The 22,391-nt window shown below is 28.9% G+C and overlaps 1 protein-coding gene across 2 annotated transcripts in view; it reads right to left on the reverse strand.

Moving 5' to 3' along the window:
* LOC124419436 (gustatory and odorant receptor 22-like) overlaps positions 1 to 22,391 on the reverse strand; it is a 300,765-nt gene that overhangs the window by 109,043 nt on the left and 169,331 nt on the right. For both annotated transcript variants that reach the window (XM_046948902.1, XM_046948903.1), the window contains exon 4: positions 7,150 to 7,280. In XM_046948902.1, coding sequence (XP_046804858.1) covers positions 7,150 to 7,280 — 131 coding nt within the window. The remainder of the gene's footprint in view (positions 1 to 7,149; positions 7,281 to 22,391) is intronic.

Consider the following 22,391-nt stretch of genomic DNA (forward strand, 5'->3'; position numbering starts at 1 on the left):
TAATTTATGACCATTTTAATTTTTACCCTCATAACTAACAAGAGCTATATAATATCTGTAAGAATCGAAGAAAACCCGAGCAACGCCGGGTACATTTAGCTAGTATATTATAAAATTCTTTGCAAGTTTGTTTATTTGTTTGTGCGTCAATCACGCCTAAACTTATGAATCAATTTACTTTAAATTTGGAACAAAGAAAGACCTATGTCTGGAAGCGTCAATAGGCTTTATAACTTTCAGAAAATTGGACTAGAAGGACTAGAAGTGTAAACGACGAAAAATGGAAAAAATTGGTACTTTTGTGTATAAAAACTTAATTTTGTCTATTTTAAAAATATTTTCGATTTAGCATTCTAAAATGTCAGAAATATGTTTTAGAAAAGTTGCGTTGCGAAAGTTAGAACAAAACTGGTATCAAAAAATGGAAAAATGGGCGAAAATTTAAGAAAATCGTTACTTTTGTGCTTGAAAACGAATTTTTGTATATTCTAAAGCAGCCAAGCGCAGAAAGAGAAACTGTTATTGTAGAGGTGAGAAAATACTAAAAAATTCTTAGAAAAAAATATTTCCTAATTACGCTTGTTGTGATCAAATTTTATAAGAAGTAAAATGGTAAATTTTACAGATAAAACATATTCAAAGAAAAGAAAGATGTTTATTTCTTCACAAAGATTACATTTTTTAATATAAAATGTATTAAAAATATTGTTTTTATGTATTTTTATTATTACGCATTCCTGAAAAGTTTATGGAGTGTATGAGTTTTTTGCAAGTTATTCTCTTGTTTGCAAATGATGTTGTTGTTTTTACAAATTTTGTTTGAAATTTCTGAAACAAAGCGACATCAACATTCTTTGTTGAATGCTGTCAAGCAACTAAAGATAACTTTTGTAATTCGTTATGTACGTGTGAATTGCCGAAAATCTTCGTAATTAGAACAATATGAACGCGCAACGCCGTTCTAAAGCGATATTATTTTCGATTTAGTTATCTAAAAGACGAGATACACGGTTGTTAGATCTTACAACGTTGTCAGTAAAATGTTCAGAAAATATCTAACAATCGTCTGAACTTACCATTTTTCTTTTGCAACGTTGTCAGACTGACAATGTTTGTAAGTGTAATATTTGTAAATTTGTAAGTTGGCAGTGTTATTAGACATTTTCTGCACATTTTAATGCAAATAAAATAGTGAATAGTCGCGAGAAAATAACATTGTGAACATAAATTCCTAATTAATATATAAAGAAGAGAAGTAACAGCGAATGTATGCTAATTAAATACATACTTATGTATATTTTTAATATTAACAAGTAAGAGTGCTATATTCGGCTGTGCCGAATCTTATATACCCTTCACAACAGTGTATTTTAAACATATTAGTTTTATAAATTTTTAATTTTTCCTGTCTACATTATTATTACACCAAAAGAAAAACAAAATGAACAACAACAACGCTAAACGAAATAAAAAACAAAATTCACAAGGCATCTAAAACAACAGACATCTAAACACACATAACGAAAAACACAGAAAAACAAAAACAAAATAAACAACGCAATAAAACCAACCGACTTCCAAATATACGAACAGTGTTTCCTTGAAATATTTCCTCGAAAATATCAGGGTAAGAAAAAATAAAAATAAAATTAGTTTTCTTTAAATCAATATAAAAATGGGGTTTTATTATTGGTTTTTCTCGGGTTATAAATTGGGGTTTTGTACGTACCGTACTCTTCGGGGTTACAAAAGTAAGTGATCATTTTACAATTACAAAAAAGAGAGAAAGGGTATAAAAAGCGCCAAAAAATAAAAGCAAAGAATGGCCAGTGAACAGTAACTGGCCATATACACTGTGCGCATAAACATCCCGCCCCCTTGCTATACTGCAACAAGGAAGTTAAATAAAAATAGGTAACTTTTTTTAATATAACAATTCATTTATAATAAATTCATTGATAATAGAAAAAAACTTCAAACTATGCGGCCAGACATCACATTTATTACAATTGTGGCCGGGGTTTGTTGTTGCTGACTGTATGAATGGGGTTGTTGTTGCTGCTGGTACGGCTAGAGTTGTTATTGCTGCATATACGGCGGTAAATTAGAAAAATCAAATTTTTTTCAATTAAAATGCAATAATTAAGAATTTTACCTGTACAAATTTTATCTATAAATTGCTTTTATATTCTGCATTATAATAATAAAAAAATTGGTCACGGGTGTATACTCATTTTTGATGCTCAGTGTATGTATACTAAAAGATGAGCTGGCAGAATGATCTTTTAATGTGTTATCGATATTCATTAACTAAAATACAATTATAATAATTAGAAAAGAGTTATCTGCATTATAAAATCCTACCTTTAGTTATTGCCGAGTTGCAATAATAGATTCGAAAAATTTCGAGGAAAATGTTTTAAAAAGTGATGTTCTTTTTAATAAACACACATATAAACGTCATTGAATTATTGTTATATTGTTATTGAATCAGTCCACATAAAGTTGAGTTCTCAGTAATTATCCCATAAAATTTTCAACTAAAAACTATAAACTTACCACTTTCATAATGATTTATCCAAAAACTTTGCACATTAACTCCCACTTCATTTTGACCTTTCAATGTGAAATTGTAAAATTCATAATTTGGCCGGTAGTTATTTTTATCCATTGTCAAATTGCAGATGCCTTGATTTTGTTGCATTTCCAGGTGACATGTTTGTATGTAATTCTGTGAATAAATTGTACGGTAAAGACGTTTTCCGTTTTTGTCCTTTATAAATGTACGAAACTACTTTGGTTTGTTTGTATGTTTTTTTTTAGGAATGCGTGTAAGCAAATGAATGATCGAGTGTACGCAAATATTTAAAATTAAATAAAAGTTGCAAATAGAAAAATAACGTGGCACGTGCGACAAGCAGAAGTGTGTTAGTTTTGTTAATTATTAGAAAAAGATTGAAAAGTGTGCACACGTTGTTAAACAAAATCGTTTGAATATATTAAGTTTTTAAATCGTAAATTAAAAAAAATAAAAAAAATAATTAATTATAAATTGCAATGCAGTGCAGTGCAAAATATTTGTGTTAAATGTTATTATTATTATTATTGTTGTTGTTTTAATTAAATTAGTAATTAGCACCATGTCAAAACGTTGTTGGGTTAGTTTACAAATTAAGAACATATAGTAAAGTATTAATGAGTATATTAGTTAATTGATTGAAAAAGAAGGTTGGTGATGTTGTTGGAAAGATAGTTGTTATGTGAGTAAGAAATTTGTAAAGATTAATTAACATGCACAAAAGTCCCAAAAAAATATGTAAATAAAAAAAGAAAAAATATATATTAGTTAATAACAATGTAAATATAAATTAAAAACATAACACTACTACTACAAGTTAAGAGTTAATTAAATTAATAAATAAAAAATTTAAGCCCTTACAGCAAAAACATAAATTTATAATTCAAAAGATAATCAATTTTGCATTTATTTTTACTTTTAATGTAAAATTTATTAGATAAAATTATGTAAATTTTGATTTTCATAACACTGAACTTGTTCTTGTTTAAAATTGTATTCGCGGTTAGGGCTTGAAATGTGTAAATAGTTTTCTATTTACTATTTTATTAAAATTGCAATATTCGGTGTCATGAATATTACAATTGATTTATAATAAATTTTGTATAATTCACTTAATTAAGACATCTAGCTCATTTCTTAAAATTCAACAACATATTTAATATACGGACTTTAATCGGCGACTTAACATGGAATCGTTGTATGTTATAAACAAATTACAGCATACAACAATACAATGTAATTTCTAAACAGCAGTTTTTTTTTAATTTTCTATATGTCCGCCAAAAGGCACTCTTAATATTTTAAATATTTTACAAAATAAACTTTATTTCTCTTACTTTTCAAAAAGTGTGACGTAAATTTGTTTTGTATAAAGTGTTTTTTTTTTTTCTTTTTTGTATTTTGTTCATGTTTATCTAAATTTGTTTTTATATATAAATATAGTAAATTGTAATAAATTTATTAATGTATATAGATTACTGTCCAAAATTATCAATTCTAATGAAATTGTTTAATATTATGTGTAGGAGAAATTAAACTACATGTATAATAGCTTTATTCCATAACTAGAGAGATTCGTTTTATTAAAATTCTATGAAATTGAAATGCTTTATTATTTATTTTAACTTTATCAACAAAAAAAAAAAAGAGAGAATAGCAATAAATTCAACAAGTCACTTAACCTGTCCAAATTTCAGCTCTTTAGCTTTAACCGTTTAGGCTGTGCGATGATGAATCAGTCAATCAGTCAGTCAGTCAGTAACGTTAGAATTTTATATATATAGACTAGCTAGTACCCGGTGTGCTCCGCTGCCCCAATCGAAATTAAATACATAAGTAATAACCAAACAAATTATTTATTTAGTTCCTAAATTATAAAATATGTACAATATGTTACATATGAGTGATGCCATGTAAATTATTGCAATATTTATGTATCTATGAAAAATAATAATTTCTTTTGATGATAATATATTTCATTTAAATTCTGAAATAATAGATTAATGATCTATTTATTAAATTTAAGTAAATTTAGTAAATTTAATATATACTTTTATTCTTAAAAAATAATTCATATTCTTATGCGTTGCGATATAAAATATTTTTTGTTTTACCCACATAAAGATTTTGAAAATTTCAACCACAATAGTTTTCCAGATTACCAATATGTTACATATGAGAGATACCAAGAAAATTATTGTAAGTTCACCAACTTATATCTATCTATGAAAACTTATGTATATCTATTTCAAGATATAAGAAATTTTTTATTTAATTCATATATGTGGTGTCCAGCCCCCCATTAAGAGTCCGCCTGTTATTTTCTAATTGTTCACATGAATGTCGAAGTTATTCATATAGAATTTGAAGATTCCAAATCTAATAGATTCTCAGATAAACGAATTATTCTATTTTATTTATTTGAGGGCTCCAAGTCCCCATAGTAGTCCGCCAATTTACTACTCAAAATGTTTACATGGATGTTAAAATTATTTGTGCAAATTTTAAGATTATAACTGTAACAGTTTCCAAGATAACGAAATTATGTGGCTCCTACAAAATTTGTTATATTATCTCAAGAAAAACGAATTTTTTATTTAACTAAAAAATTGGCCGCTCCCCTCATAGGTAGTCCGACAATTTATTACCAAAAATGTTTACATGGATGTTAAAGTTATTCGTACAAAATTTTAATATTCTAACTGTATTATTTTCCAAACTAAACTAATTTTTTGTATTTAATTTATATGGGAGGTACCACGCCCCCTAATGCTAGTCCTCCCTCATTGTATTCTAAATAATCATAATTACACTAAAGTAGTCCCAACAAAATTTGAGGACTCTAGCTGTTATATTATCTCAAGATAAACAAATTTTTGTATTTAATTAATATGTCCGCCAATTTAATGTAAACATGTATGTCAAAGTTATTCGTGCAAAATTTTAAGATTATAACTGTAATAATTTCTAAGATAAACTAATATTTGTATATGAATTATATGGGAGGTGCCACGCCCCCTAACGTTATTCCGCCCACTTTTTATTCTAAATAATCATATTGACACTAACTTGCCTCCGATAAAATTTGAGGACTCTAACTGTTATATTATTCCAATACAAACAAATTTGTTTTTTAATTAATATGAGAGCTGCCGCTCCCCTCGTGGGTAGTCCGCCAATTTATTACCCAAAATGTTAATATGAATGTTAAAGTTATTTTAAGATTCTAACTGTAATAGTTTCCAAGATAAACAATTTTTTATTTAATTTATATGGGAGGTACCACGCCCCTTAAAGCTAGTCCGCCAAGATTCGAGGGCTCTAACTGTTATATGAGGACTCTAACTGTTATTTGGGGACTCTAACTGTTATATTATCTCAAATATATGAATTTTACATTTTCTTAATATGGGCGTGGCTCCTCGCCCACTTGAAAATTTAAAATAAAAAGTAGAAACCTATTCCAGACATACAGGAATATGCTGTGAAAATTTCATGCAAATCGGTTCAGCCGTTTAGTAGTCTATAGCGTTCAAACATATAAACATACAAACATTCACACATAAATTTTTATACCCTTCACCTTCTTGAGAAGGGTATATATAAGTTTGTCATTCCGTTTGTAATTTCGAAAATATATTTTTCCGACTCTATAAAGTATATATATTCTGGATCCTTATAGATAGCGGAGTCGATTAAGCCATTAATAATTCAGTTAGGCATGCTTTCGGGAAGATCGCTATTTAAAATCAGCAAAATCGGCCTATAAATAACGGAGATATGCAAAAATCCGAGGCAACCTCTTAAAATTTCATCAAAAAAGCCACATTTTTCATGCTTTGTTATAAAAGCAACAACAACACTGTGAATTGGATAAATATGTACATGTGCGTGTGGAGATGTATTTGGTTTTATTCAGCTGTGTATATTTGTGTATGTTTGGATGCTGTTCTGTTCTCACGAACAAGGAGATAAAGCAGTAATATGTTGGTAATACAGCTCATATTTGTTTGAGGGTGGTAATACAGTTTGACGGTGGTATTACAGTACAACGGTTAATATTTCATTCTGCTACATTATATATTTGTTAATGTGTATGTATGTTATGTGTGACATGTGTGCAGAGATACAAAATAAATAAAAACTGTTTTTTAAAACATACTTGGTGATGGGTATATAAGATTCGACATGGCCGAATATGGAAATATTACTTGTTATATATATAGATTAGTATTAGGATTTAAGTCATTTTCTGGAAGAGGGTATGGGGTCAAATTAGGCCCGATCATTACTAAAATCGGTAGTGCCATCAAAAGCTCTTTAAAATTACGTTTTGCCAAATTTTGAATGGTATACTTTCGAAAATTATTGGTTAATTGTCGGGAATGCGCGACTATTATTTTTCACTTGTTTTAATATAGATTTTTAATGAATTTTAAGGTTTATCCTTTTTCTAGTCTTATTTTTTAAGCCTTTTAACTTTTCTGGCCTTTTTTAATATCCGATTTAACCTTTAAATTCTGAATCTCCTGGCAATACTAGTGGTTGTTCATGAACAACCCAAGACCTACCTTCTCAAAACGTGCTGATAAACTATTTGATGCGCTTATAGTTGCTTTGGCATTAATGTAAAGCAAGGCTGCATTCATATTTATCATTGTAATAATATGAAAGTAGGCAACAGTGTGCCACAGTAGAAACCCTGAAAAGAAAAGTATAAGTTAAATTCATTGAAACTTTTTAAAGAACAATTAGTTTTAATCATGGCATAATCATTTACAGGTAGTCCCAATTCTACAACAAATACAACTAAGCAAAAATAACATGCATTTTGTTTTTATAAAATAATTTTCTAAATGTCAAAAATAAAACTAAAAAGTGAGAGTGCTATTCCCAAATACCCTCCATCAGCTACTTTTATATTAATACCCAGCAAAAATAAAACTAAGTACTTCCAAACGAATAACATTTATCACCACTTCAAAAGTAGAACTAAGAGAATTTTTTACCTTCTATGGAAGTGATGTTTATTGAAGTCCAAAGAAAAGGCGAAAATATTAAATCTGGTACAAATGCAAAATTTATAAAACACTAGCTTTTTGTGTCCGGTGTTTTTTGGGATTTTAAATGATTTATAATATGAATCAATTAATATTGCCTTTGCTTTTACCCCTAAAATTAATATGTCGAAATTTAAATCTACATTCAAAATATATAATACAGAACAACTTTTACAAAATTTACCATTACCATTTTTAATCATAATACGAATGTCAAATTTTCCATCAGTATTTTACCCAATGTAGTAAGGTTTCATTACATATCGTATTTAGACGATCGCATCCGTATTCTTTTACCTAAAATTTTGACAGATCATATTACTTGTGTGCTCGAGTGAAGGTGTGTGAAGTGTGCTTTCGGTTCAGTCGTTGTCATAATAAGACGTAATTGCATCAAAAAATGTAGCAAAAATATAAATATTTCCTTTGCAGTTTAATTTGTCAAAAATATTGATAAATTTAAAATTCACACAAATTCAAAAATTTCATATCATTTTAAGATTACAAACAAAATTCCTTCCTTTATCTGTAAATTTTTATTATTAAATTTTTAAAATTTTAACCCCATTAACAATATTTTTATTTTACAAAAGGTTTATAAAACAAAGTTTCCATACAAAATCTAATTTATAAACTGTTTATAAAGTAAACATTTTGTTTGTGAATAAGGGGTAAGTATATAAGTAGAAATTACATTTTTTTCTTCATAAAAAAAATAATTTTACCGCGTTCGTATTTCGTTACCTCTTAATGTTTTTGGAAAAATGATATAACTAATTGAAACTTCTTAGATATATTTCTGTTTAAAATTTCTTAAAGTCGGCCCAGCCACTTAGATGTGAACCTCATGAAAAACACGAAACTCTCCTTTTTACCCATTTTAATTTAATTTTTCTAAAATATGACTGATTACAGCAAAATACTTTCAAGTATTTGCATATTTCCGAAAAAGTACAGAACTACACATAATTACCATTTTAGTTTTAATTACCCACATGGCTATTTCACACCCCCCTGATCCAACGTTCGCAACGAATCTTTCCCAATACATATTTCTGAGACTTCGAAAGCTAAATCGAAAATATTTAGCTTTAAAACAGACAAAAATCACTTTTTAATGAAAAAAACATTACTTTTGCCCGTTTTCCATCATTTCTCCGCTTTTTTACCCGTTTCGACCAAACTTTTACAACGGAAATATACTAATTAAAATTTCTTATGATATGTATACACGGTTGTTAGATCTTACAACGTTGGCAGTAAAATGTGCAAAAAATGTTTAATAACACTGCCTAATTACAAATTTGGTTTTGCAACATTGTCAGTCTGATAACGTTGCAAATGAAAAATTTAATGTTTAGACGATTGTTAGATATTTTCTGAACATTTTACTGACAATGTTGTAAGATCTGACAACCGTGTTTAACGGCTTTTAAATAACTAAATCGAAAATAATTTCGCGTTAGATTATACAAAAATCCGTTTTCAAGCACAAAAGTACAGAATTTCCCAGTTTTTCGCTTTTTTCTCAATTTTTGATACCAGTTTTGTTCCAACTTTCGCAACGCAACTTTGCTAATACATATTTTTGACATTTTAGAATACTAAATCGAAAATATTTTCGCATTGAAATAGCCAAAAATAAGTTTTTATGCACAAAAGTACCAATTTTTCCCGTTTTTCGTTGTTTTCACCTATTTTTTACCCCTTCTAGTCCAATTTTCGGAAAGTTATATTGCCTATTGACGCTTTCAGACATATATCTTTCTATGTTCCTAATAAACTTACAAAGAAATTTATAATATATATTAGGATTAGGATATTAGAATTTCTTTGTAAAAATTTTTACAAGTATCTCAATTAAGTAAGGAGTTATGTCTCAGAATAGTTTTTCCGTTTTTTTTTTACCGTGCGCGTCCCCGGGTGGTGGATTCACAATCGATGTTGTAGCGTTGTATGCGTTGTATGTCAGCAGCTGCTACAATAGTCTGTAACGAACCTACCCGCCAGGGTCGTAACCTTCAAAGGGCTGCTACCTAAAATACCGGCCGTGCTCGTGGAAATTGGGATGGTTCTTGCCCCTATCAAGTACGTTTGCAGTTCGAAACACAATATTCAAAAATAGGTAGCATTATACCAAATCGACCAGAAAACAAAACAAATAAAATTGAAAGAGAGAGAAAGAAATAAAGATATAAACAAAAATAAAACAACAGAAAAACTATACCAAAGATAGGAGAGAAGCTAAGTTGAAGAGGGATAGATGTAATTTTCCTCTTCTTTGATCTATACCCACCCTATACCATGCTATCGTATGATCCAAATTTTAGATAGCCCATTATTGATCTACCCTTATAATTCCTTAACCTTTCATGAAATTATAATAAAAGAAATTTAGCAATACATATTGCAATTAACAAATTTTTTATCACATATTCACAGCAAATAAAAATATACATTATCCGTTCTAACTTCAGTCTAACAATTAATTAATTAAAAAAATATTCCCTCACAATTCAAATTTACAACATAATAAAAGAAATAAAAAAATAAAAAAATGTTAATGATAGTATTTATATTTTAATAAATTATTTTGATAACATTAAAATTATTGAAAATCATTAAAATTTATTGAAAAAAACATTAAGTTCATAGTATTTTTTTGTTTCCAAATATAGTATTAAAATTTCCATTATATAAATAGCCAAAAAATATGCTATACTAAATATTTCCTTTTATGTTATTAACATAAATTATTTAAAAATTAAGCTTTACTTCTTAGAAAAGGAAAAACTAAATTATTAACATAAAAGCAATTCGTTAACATAAACAAATATTTCCTGTTGATAACAGGTGTAAATTTAAAATTGGGTATCAAAATTATGTTTTTAACAGAACATTCGATATTTTAGCATGAAGAGCTCATGTTAATGTATGTGAAAAATAAAAGGGAAATTATGTTATGAAAATAAAAGTATGTATATCAAAGAATCATGTTATGTTACATAAAGTATGATATGAAAACAAATTAACACATGATAACAAATAATCTGTTATTAACAGATTATCAAATCAAACTAAAACTAAATATTAGTTTTATCAACACAAGTATACTTCAAGTATGTGTGTTAATAACATTTACATCTAACAATACTTATAACAAAAAAATGTTATTAACATTGATTAAACAAAAAAAAATTGTTTTCATATCTGACAGAGTGAAAATTTAAAATTGTGAAATAAAATAAGTTTGACTCACCATATTATTATCCCGCGAAGACTCCAGGCCTGTTGTCCCTTGAGATTTTGTCAACAAAAGATATATTAAATATTCACTCAGTTTATAGTGTTATGTGTAATTATGGTATAAAATTTGTGATGTTAATAACAGACAATAAACTCAACTTTTGGAAACAAACAAATACAAACGAAAAAAAAAAATTGTTATACAAATCAAACAAATTGGATTTTAAATTGAAGAAATGTCAAAATTAAAATAACATGGATTTCAAAACAAATTTAAATTTTTTTCTGATAAAAAATTATATTAATTAGGATAATTATATGACGATATGATTTTTTAAATTATGAATTAGTTTTAAATGACTATGATTCCGGAAATTCTTGTTAGGATATTAGAAATTCTTTATATTAAAATCGATTCTTGAGGGCAATTAAAGTGTTGACTAATTGTATATTTATGTTCACCATAGACAAAATGGACAACAAAAATTGATTTACGTAAACTGGACACTTGAATGTAGGGATAAGATGTTGGAACTAAATAAATTGACAGTTCCGTTTCCAAAAAAATGTAACCAATGTATAATAGGAATATAATTTCGTCATTACACGCTATAATTAATCAAAAGGAACTGAGTTTTTCCACAACCACTAGCAAATAGTCCTCCTGATCCTAGTCCCTGTTGGAACAATGGATCCACAACCAAAAGCAAGAAAATCTACCAAAACATGAAAATTTCCATTGTAGTAATCCGAAAAGTATAAAATTTCTCATAAATGCTCACCCAGAATTCAGTCTCACGCAGATTTTCAACAAAAAAAATTAACAGCCAAAGCAGACTGGACACAAAATCAATACAAATCCTCCCAGGTCGAAAAACACAGAATTGAAAAAAAATACTTTCCTTCTAACAAGCGTTTGTACAATATGAATCAAATTTCAAATTAACTATCAGAAAATTTTCATAATCAATAAAAAATGAAAATATTCCCAAAGCCAAGTTGATTAAAAAAAAATATATTTAAAAATAAAATTCCAAAATATAAAAACAGGTTTCCCAACAAACAAGTGCCTCACAAGTCATAACAATGTTGTTGGTATTTTCTATGCAAAAGTTCTATACAACTCTTACGACAATTTTTCATATGTTTTTCGAATGTCGTAAGAAAATTCAGTGTTGTCAATTGTTTATTTCAGCATATAAATAAAAAATTCAATCGATTGTGGCATTAAAAACGATAAAGTGGTAACACAGAAATTACAAACAAACAGCTGTTTACCAAAACAAAAATAAAATTTTACTAAAAACTGTTTATTTATTAGTTTAAAATGTGGAATAATGAAAATAATAGAATTTTAAACAAAAAGAAATTAATTCGGTTTATTTTGCTCGTTTAATTAGTTTAATATTATTTGTTTTTTTTTACTTTTGACATTGTTTGTTTTGATTGTTTTCTTATTGTGAACATAAACTTATGACTTGCTACAAAAATCCAGTGTTGCCAACTTAGTGCTTTTAGCACTATTTGCGGTGCTTTTTGGTGTGCCAAACGCGGAAAATTTTGCTCATGGTGCCTTTCTTCAAAAAGGCACTAAAGTGGTGCTTTCTAATTTTATGACAGTGCATTTAGTGCTTTTTATACCCAACATATACCCAAGATGAGTGGGGTATATTGATTTTGTCACTCCGTTTGTAACACATTGGTCGTATATATTTTGGGTCCTTATTAATTTTTCCACAAATTTTTATATGCATTAAAATTTCTCTACCAAATGACATTAACCGACTTAAAAATATTCGACATAAATATGTTTTATATAAGCCAAAATCTCTCTAGCAAATTTTACGGCAATCGGTCCATAATTGACCCTACCCCCTCATATGGTCACCTTCAAAAATTGATTTTAACGCTCATTACTGACTTAAAAATACGTGTTTAGCGGAGAAATTCGAAATAAACTACTTTTATACAAATGTAATCTTCCTACCGAATTAAATTCGGATTTATCGGTAACGTACCCTACCCCCTATTAAGGTACCCTTAAAAATATGAGTACAGCGATGAAAATTGACAAAAAATAAGTTTTATATAATTTTTTTACACAATTGAATCTATCCCTCATATATAAAGCCTCCATGATTACTTCATCGTTGTACTCGCAATTAAAAAGATTTTTATTATAATTCTTTATGCCGAATTTTATGACGATTGGTCTATAACTGACCAACAAAACAAAATCTATGTACAAAAGCAAATATTCTTCAAAAACAAAAAAACAAAATATTCAAAATACTTTAAAATAAGTTATGTTATTCACTATCAGTTAAATTAACAATTTTTCCAGAACTCAAAAAACTTAAAAATAATAAATATATAGATTTTGCAAAAAAAATATATTTTTTATAAGTTTTGTAAAATTTTACAATTTGGGTGTGGGTACATCGGTTGGCCAGTTGGTAGTGTGCCTGTCAGTTTGAATGTTTAATGAAATTTTACTATTTTTAAAATTCTCATCTTATTTATCTAATATTCGTCAAACATTAGTTTTAGTTCTTACGTTACTAAAAATCTAACTCACACCGGTGAAAGACTTTAGTATGACGCATGTTTTGTTTTGCAGCCCAATGTTCTAAAAAACGAATTTTGGAGTCTTGTAGGAAATGAGCGAAATAATGTGCAATTTTTATTAAAATAAACAATATTTGACTGAAAAAACGTAAGTGCTTTTTACCCATTTTCAGTTAGAAAATTACGCTTTTTTACCCCTTTTTAATTTTTTTGCGCGCGTTTTGCTTGACCAATGTTGGCAACACTGCAAAAATCTGTTCACAATCACTGTTACTACATTTTAGTAGATACAATATACAACTTGATTGTGAATTGAAAAATTGTGTTTAGACGATCCCATCCTCATCCTTCTACATAAGATGTTGACAGATCATTTTACTTGTGTGCTCTTATGAAGGGGCTTTAGAATAAATAATATACATTGACTTAGAGAAAAGTATGTACTAATTTTTCCCCTTTCTGATTCATGTTTTAAAATATGCCTATTTCCAAAACAGTCTTGAAGTGTCTTGTTTAAACGTAATTGCATCACAAAATGTAGCAAAAATAAAAATATTTCCTTTGCAATTAAATTTATCAAATTCAAAAACTTCATATCATTTTAAGATTACACAACAAAATTTGTTCCTTTTATCTATAAATTTTTAGTTTATTAAATTTTTAAAATTCCCAAACAAAAATTTTTATGTAAAAGGTTTATAAAACAAAATTTCTATACAAAATCTATTTTATAAACCGTTTATAAAATAAAAATTTTGTTTGTGTATAAGGGGCTAAGTAGATAAGAAGAAATTATTTTTGTTTCTTCATTAAAAAAAATAATTTCGTTCCATATTTCGTCCCTTTCTGATTTTATGGAGTAAAGGTAAAACTAATTGAAATTTCTAAGTAAAATTTCTAAAGGTCGGCCCAGCCATTTAGGAGTGGACCTTATGAAAAACACGAAACCCACCTTTTTTCCCAGTTTAATTTTTTTTGGCATATTTCCGAACGAGTACTTAAAATATACATAATTACTCGTTTCTACCCGCTTGAATTACCCACATGCACATTTCCCCCATCTTGTCCAACTTTCGCAACGAACCTTTCCCAATACATATTTCTGACACTTTAAAAGCTAAATCGAAAGTATTTAGCTTTAGAACCGACAAAAATCACTTTTTAATGACAAAAACAGAACTTTTGCTCATTTTTCACAACGGAACTTTCCTAATAAAAATTTATTACACTTTATAAAGTTAAATCGAATACAATTTCGCGTTAGAATATACAAAAATCAGTTTTCAAGCACAAAAGTACCGATTTTCCCAGTTTTTCGCCCTTTTCCCAATTTTTTATACCAGTTTTGTTGCAACTCAACGCAACGCAAACTTTGCTAGTACATATTTTTGACATTTTAAAATGCTAAATCAAAAATATTTACACATTAAAATAGCCAAAAAATTAGTTTTTATGCACAAAAGTACCAATTTTTCCCAAAGAAAAATTTAATGTTCAGACGATTGTTAGATATTTTCTGAACATTTTACTGACAACGTTGTAAGTTCTGACAGCTCTGTGTAATGGCCTTTAAATAACTAAATCGAAAATAATTTCGCGTTGGAATATATAAAATACGTTTTCAAAAAAAATAAGTGCATAAAAAATAAGTTTTTATGCACAAAGTACCAATTTTTCCCGTTTTTCGTTGTTTTCACGTTTTTTCCCTTATAGTCTAATTTTCGGAAGTTTTTTCCTTTATAGTCTAATTTTCGGAAGTCTATTGACGCTTCCAGACATATATCTTTCTATGTTCCAAATTTAAAGAAAATTGGATCATCCGTTTAAGCGTGCACAAACCAATATATTAATATATATCCTAATATTTCAATTATATGAATAAGCAAACAAATAGAAAATAGGTAAATATAAGATTTAAACATGTTCTGTCATATTTAATACTAAAATATGAAAAATATGAAATTAAAGGATACAAGTTTAAAAGAACATATTTTTGAATGTAATTGAGATATTGACCTGAAATTTTTTGTAAAGGGTCGAGAATTTCCATATCTAACTAAAAAAAGATATTAAGGGATAAATATGGACTAAATTGTTGTAGCTATAAAATTAAAATTTTGATATAAATCATAGTTTTAGAAATTTAACAAATATGTAATATATGACAAAATATTTATTTATGAACAAAACTCAATGAAATCTTCAACGCTTGTTAAATTTGTCATTTCAAATAAGAAAATGCCAAAAAAAATTGAAAAGGTCAAAGGGCATCCCGCAATTCCCAAAATAGGAATGAAAATCCCAAAAATAAGATTTTTTACATTTTTGACAATAGGGTCCACATTTCTTTCAGGGCTGGGAAAATACTTTTGGAGTAAATAGAAAACATATTGAGGTTTCCAAAACTGCTTTCAGTTTTCTGATCCCAGCTTTGGGATTTTAGAACATGTCGCCCAAAGTTGAAGTTTTGATAAAAAATAGGTCATATTCGGAAGGACGCAGTGGCAACATTTTCAAAAATTAGGACAAGTTTTTTACGCCAAAGCGTTCTGCGTAAAGATACCTTTTAGAAAACTATAAAATTGTTATATGTTCTTAAAGAAAATTTTATTTTATTAATGAAAGAGTTAAGACACATTTTGGGCAAAAAAACGGCAAAAATATAAGATTTTTGGAATTTTTAAATTAAACAAGTAAGAGTGTTATATTCGGCCATGCCGAATCTTATATACCCACCATCAAATCATTCATGTTTATGTAGAATTTTACTGATGTACTCACATTTTTGAGTCAGTAATAAGTCTTAAAATCATTTTCAGAAGGGGACCTTGGTAGGTTCAATTATGGACCCATTCTCATTAAATTCAAGAAAATGATTTTAGTTCCTATAAAACTTTTTTATGTCGAATTTTATTGCTTTATATATGTTATGAGCAGATATGAGCATTAAAGTCAAGGCGACCTAATATGGGAGATAAGGATTATAAGGATCGATCCTTATAAAAATTGATAGGGAGATTTTGGCTCGCACGAAACTTGTTTATGTAGAATTTTGTCCTATAAAACTTTTGTATGTCGAATATTATTGTTATATATATGCTTCTTAAGGTAGATATGAGCATTAAAGTCGTTTTCTGAAAGGGACCTTATAGGTGGGATAGGGTCAATTATAGACTAATCCTTATAAAATTCTAAAAAGAGATTTAAGTTTCCGTAAAACATATTTGTGCCGAATTTCACTGCTATCGATGCTTCTCTTAACCAGTTATGGGCGATAAAGTAATTTTCCGAAGGGGACTTTATATGGGGGTTAGGGTCAATTATGGACCGATCCTTATAGAATTCTACGGAGAGATTTATGTCCTCATAAAGCATGTTTGTGCCAAATAAAACCTCTCTTGATGCTTCTGTTAGGCAGTTATGGGCAATAAAGTCATTTTCTGAAGGGGACTTTGTATGGGGGGTTGGGTCAATTGTGGACCGATCCTTATAGAATTCTACGAAGAGATTTATGTTCCCGTAAAACATGTTTGTGCTGAATTTCACTGCTATTGATGCTTCTCTTAGCCAGTTATGGGCGATAAAGTCATTTTCTGAAGGGGACTTTATATGGGGGGTAGGGTCAATTATGGACCGATCCTTATAAAATTCTACGAAGAGATTTATGTCACCATAAAACATGTTTGTTCCGAATTACACCGCTTTTGATGCTTCTGCTAGTCAGTTGTGAGCGATAAAGTCATTTTCTGAAGGGGACTTTATATGGGGGGTAGGGTCAATTATTGACCGATCCTTATAAAATTCTACGAAGAGATATATGTCCTCATAAAACATGTTTGTGCCGAATTATACCGCTAATGATGCTTCTGTTAGTCAATTATGGGTGATAAAGTCATTTTCTGAAGGGGACTTTGTATGGGGGGTAGGGTCAATTATGGACCGATCCTTATAAAATTCTACGAAGAAATTTATGTTCCCGTAGAACATGTTTGTGCCGAATTTCATTGCTATTGATGCTTTTCTTAGCCAGTTATGGGCGATAAAGTCATTTTCTGAAGGGGACTTTATATGGGGGGTAGGGTCAATTATGGACCGATCCTTATAAAATTCTACGAAGAGATTTACGTCACCATAAAACATGTTTGTGTCGAATTACACCGCTATTGCTGCTTCTGTTAGTCAGTTGTGAGCGATAAAGTCATTTTCTGAAGGGGACTTTATATGGGGGGTAGGGTCAATTATTGACCGATCCTTATAAAATTCTACGAAAAGATTTATGTCCCCATAAAACATGTTTGTGCCGAATTATATCGCTATTGATGCTTTTGTTAGTAAGTTATGGGCGATAATGTCATTTTCTAAGGGGGGCCTTATATGGGGGCTAGGCGAAATCGTGGACCGATATTGCCCATTTTCAATACCAAACGAACTGAGTCAACTATAAGTAACTGCGCAAAATTTCAGCTCGCTAGCTATTTCCGTTTGGACTCCTACTTATATAGTTAATTCCTAACACTACTTATTTTCTATAAAATAATCTGTCATATCGGTATACATATCCAGAAGGTAATATAAGTCCTTTAAATCTTCCTCGTTTAGAGATGATAGAGTTTCATAACAAATCCATCTTTTTCGCATAGTTGAAAGAACAGGATCAGAAGGATCAGGATCATCAGTTAGTATAATTTTTAAATTAAAAAACGTATATTTTTGGATCTGTAAATGATATTGATCTGAAATTTTTTGTATATTATTGGAAATTTTGTTGTCTAACTAACCATTTGGTTGTCTAACTAGTCCATTTGGTCCAAAATTACTCCAGGTATTTAAGAAAAGGCGGACCAAGGTATGGTAAATTTTGTATCACTAAATTTTTAAATGCCTATAACTCGGATATTATAAGAGATAAGTAGTATGTTTTTTCAAGATCTCGTCGAGCGCTTTCAGAAAATATAAAAATCTTTGTATTTGGGTGAAAAAAAAAATGGCACGAGTTTAAAAATTTTACATGTCGTAGGTACCCTACTTTGAGCCGCCACAGGTCCGTCCCTGGGGCATCTTCAAAACTTAAGTTCGAATACTCCTTGGCTACGCTCACGCCAAATTTTATCCCGATCGGATTAGCCGTTTAGAAAAAACTCCACGTGAGTTAAAAAGTGCTTCAAGGGAGCATAATGAAGACTGTTGCGATAAAAAGGAGGTAATGGAAAATTATGATGATGATCAGACGGTGGTTGCCGTTAAAGAAGATTATCTGCATGAGGAAGATACTAATTCTAAAAAACAAAAAGAAGAGAATAAACAAAGCACAGAAGTGTTTAAGAAGGTAACATTTAATCTATGCACGTGTTGCTATCGTGGTGAACATGAATTTCAAGAATGCCCAAAATTTGCTTCTCTTTCACATGAGAACAAATTTTGGGAAATTGAAAAGAAAATGGGAAGATCAAGAGAAGGTATAAGCGGAGTTGTAAATTTGTTTAATTCTGTAAGCGATATTGACGAAAAAATTATACAGTTGAGCAACTCTATGAAGCAATTAGAATATTGCTATTCTCAGTGCGGTATGTCTTAGTTCTAAGTTAGTTTTAACATTTTGTTTATTAGTTCTTAAGTTTTTAGTTTTTAAAATAAATTTAGTGTTATTCAAGATTCGTAAGAGTGCTTTACAACCACTCGCGGTCTTGTAACATTCACCGGTAAATTTTGTATTTTTACTTAATACATTTTTTACATCCACAAACATGCATATATGGAAAACTGAAATTTAGAAATAATATTAATATAACACAAAACAAATATTTTTTTAGTTTAAAAGAAGCAAACATTTTTGCCTTGTTTTGTACATATTTATTTTAAATAAAATTACAAATTTAAGATTTTTAACTATATTTTTAATATAGTTAAAGCTAAAGATTTAACAAAATTACATTTTTGTAAAATATTATAATTTACAAATTATGTTGAAAGAAAAACATTTTTAAAAGTTAATAATTAGAAAAATTACTAAATATGTATTCATTATTATATTTTCGTTCATATTCATTGCAAAAGCAAAAAACGAGCGACGACACAACCTTCTTCTATGACAGCTCAAATGAGACTGAATTGTGTTTACTATGCGTGAGAATAGTCTGTGTAAATTTAGCAACGGCCAAAATACACTGTATATAGGGCTGTTACAACAAGCCTCGAAAAGGGCACTAAAATACCTAAGACCATCATCAGTAGCTATTACTGATAACGTTAAGGAGTCAAGTTCTAAAAGCGAGGAAGGTACCACTGACTCACCAAAAGAGGGTGTTCATTGAGTTTTGTTCATAAATAAAGATTTTGTCATATATTACATATTTGTAAAATTTCTAAAACTATGATTTATATCAAAATTTTAATAGGGCCGCAGATAGCTACAACAATTTAGTCCATATTTATCCATTATTATCTTTTTTTAGTTAGATATGGAAATTCTCGACCCTTTACAAAAAAATTCAACCCAATATCTCAATTACATTAAAAAATATGTTCATTTAAACCTGTATCCTTTAATTTCAGTCCGTTCTGTTTCGTTTATGATCATATAGGTAAAAATACACAGGTAATGATAATTTCGATTCATTCACTAATAAGAAATATCAATGACTGAATTACAGGTTATAGTAATATAGTCCTAAATGTTAACAGGTAGACAATTCGTAATTTTTTACTTTCGAATACCTGTATCGGAAATGACAAGAATTGGTATATAAGTAAACTTCTCAGATTTTAAGTACTATATTTAATAAATCTACAATGAAGTTTACATTAAAGTATGAAGAGTTGTGTTCCGTTTTATGGAGTGTATCTTCAAAAGGGCCAGAAAGAATTGAAGACATTTCAAATTATATAAAAATTACATATAGTAGAAAAGTAGACAAAACAGGCATATCAAAAATTGAAAACTTTTTAAAACTTTTTGATGTAAAAAGTAAGTCTGTGGATGGAAATCAAAAGAAATTTTGATTAAAATTTTGTAGTTGGATGGAAACTACTACGGAAATCTCAACTTACAACACATCAGCAGGAGCGCCTTGCAAGTCATACGAAGACTTATGTTCAAGGTAAAAAAGAGGGTCACACAAAAACTTTTTTCAATCTCAAATGAGGAAATTGCTGATACATTTAACGAAATGCTGAAAAAGGAAAGCCAACCTATGGATGCCGTACATATTGCAACTATTCTTCCTAATGCATCACCAAAACGACTTAAGCGAATTGTGGAAAGTTTACCAACTCCAACATCACCAACATCGGAAATTCATTTGAAGAAATATGGATCAATACAACTCCGGGTTCAAAAAATTTTTGTAGACCCATTGGATTTGAATATATAAAGGAGTCAAAGAAAACAACAAAAGATTTAGTGGAATATTTAAAGATGAAATAAATGCACTGGAGCCCATTTGCATAAAAATAAAGGAATTCTCTATTAATGTATCACATCAGCTAAGTTTAACAATGATTGATGGAAAGGTCAGCAATGCCATAACAGAAACTTCTTCCTTTTGGAGATGCTCAATATGTAATGAGAAAAAGTCGCAATTCTCAAATATAAACAAAAGCAGAAGTATTAATGAAGAAGTCCTGTCTTTCGGGGAATTTCACCACTTCATGCCAGAATACGATTTTTGGATTACTTTTTACACATAACATTCGACCTCAAATATAGAAGTGTGCCAGAAAATCTTACTAAATCAACAAAAAATAATGAAGAATTGAAAGAACTGAGAGCTGCGAAAAAAAGCAGAATCCAAGAATTTAAAGTTCAGATGGGATTAAACATCGACAAACCACTTCCAAGTTGCGGTAGTGCAAATGACGGTAATACGGCGAGAAGGTTTTTTCGTGATTTTGAAATTACTTCAAAAATAACTGGAATCGACAAGGAGTTGCTTCGAAAAGTTAACACTATTTTAATGGCACTGAATAGTAAACATAAAATTAATGGAAATCGATTTGGGGAATATACATCTGAAATTTCTAAATTACTTGTATCTCTGTATCCATGGAGGGAACTAATACCAACAGTACACAAAGTATTGTGTCATGGTCAAATAATAATTGAATTGAATATTTTTCCACTTGGAGAGTTAACAGAAGAAGCCCAGGAAGCGAGGAATCGAGATTTTAAGCATGTTCAACTTTTCAGCTCAAGAAAATGCTTCAGGCAATCACAGAATGAAGATATTTTTAATAGTTTACTTCTATCTTCTGATCCTGTTCTTTCCACTATGCGAAAAAAATAGATTTGTTATGAAACTCTATCATTTCAAAACGAGGAAGATTTAAATAACTTATATTACCTTCTGGATATGTATACCGATATGACAGATTATTTTATTATTATTTTCCAATAATATACAAAAAGTTTCAGATCAATATCATTTACAGATCCAAAAATATACGTTTTTTAATTTAAAAATTCAAAAAATTTTGGATTTTTGCCGTTTTTTTTTTTTTTTTTTGCTAAAACTGTGTCTTAACTCTTTTACAGGTTTTGATTATGTTTTATATTTACTCCAAAAGTATTTTCCCAGACCTGAAAGAAATGTGGACCCTATGGTCAAAAAGGTAAAAAAATCCCATTATTGGAATTTTCATTCCTATTTTTGGGAATTTGACCTTTTCAATTTTTTTTGTATTTTCTTACTTGAAATAACAAATTTAACAAGCGTTGAAAATTTCATTGAGGTTTGTTCATAAATAAAGATTTTGTCATTTTTTAATAGGATCGCAGATAGCTACAGCAATTTAGTCCATATTTATCCCTTAATATGATTTTTTAGTTAGATATGGAAATTCTCGATTCTTTTCAAAAATTTTCAAGCCAATATTTCAATTACATTCAAAAATATGTTCATTTAAACCTGTATCCTTTAATTTCGTATTTTAGTATTAAATAT

This window comes from Lucilia cuprina, chromosome 4, assembly GCF_022045245.1.
Source record: "Lucilia cuprina isolate Lc7/37 chromosome 4, ASM2204524v1, whole genome shotgun sequence".
Classification (NCBI taxonomy): domain Eukaryota; kingdom Metazoa; phylum Arthropoda; class Insecta; order Diptera; family Calliphoridae; genus Lucilia; species Lucilia cuprina.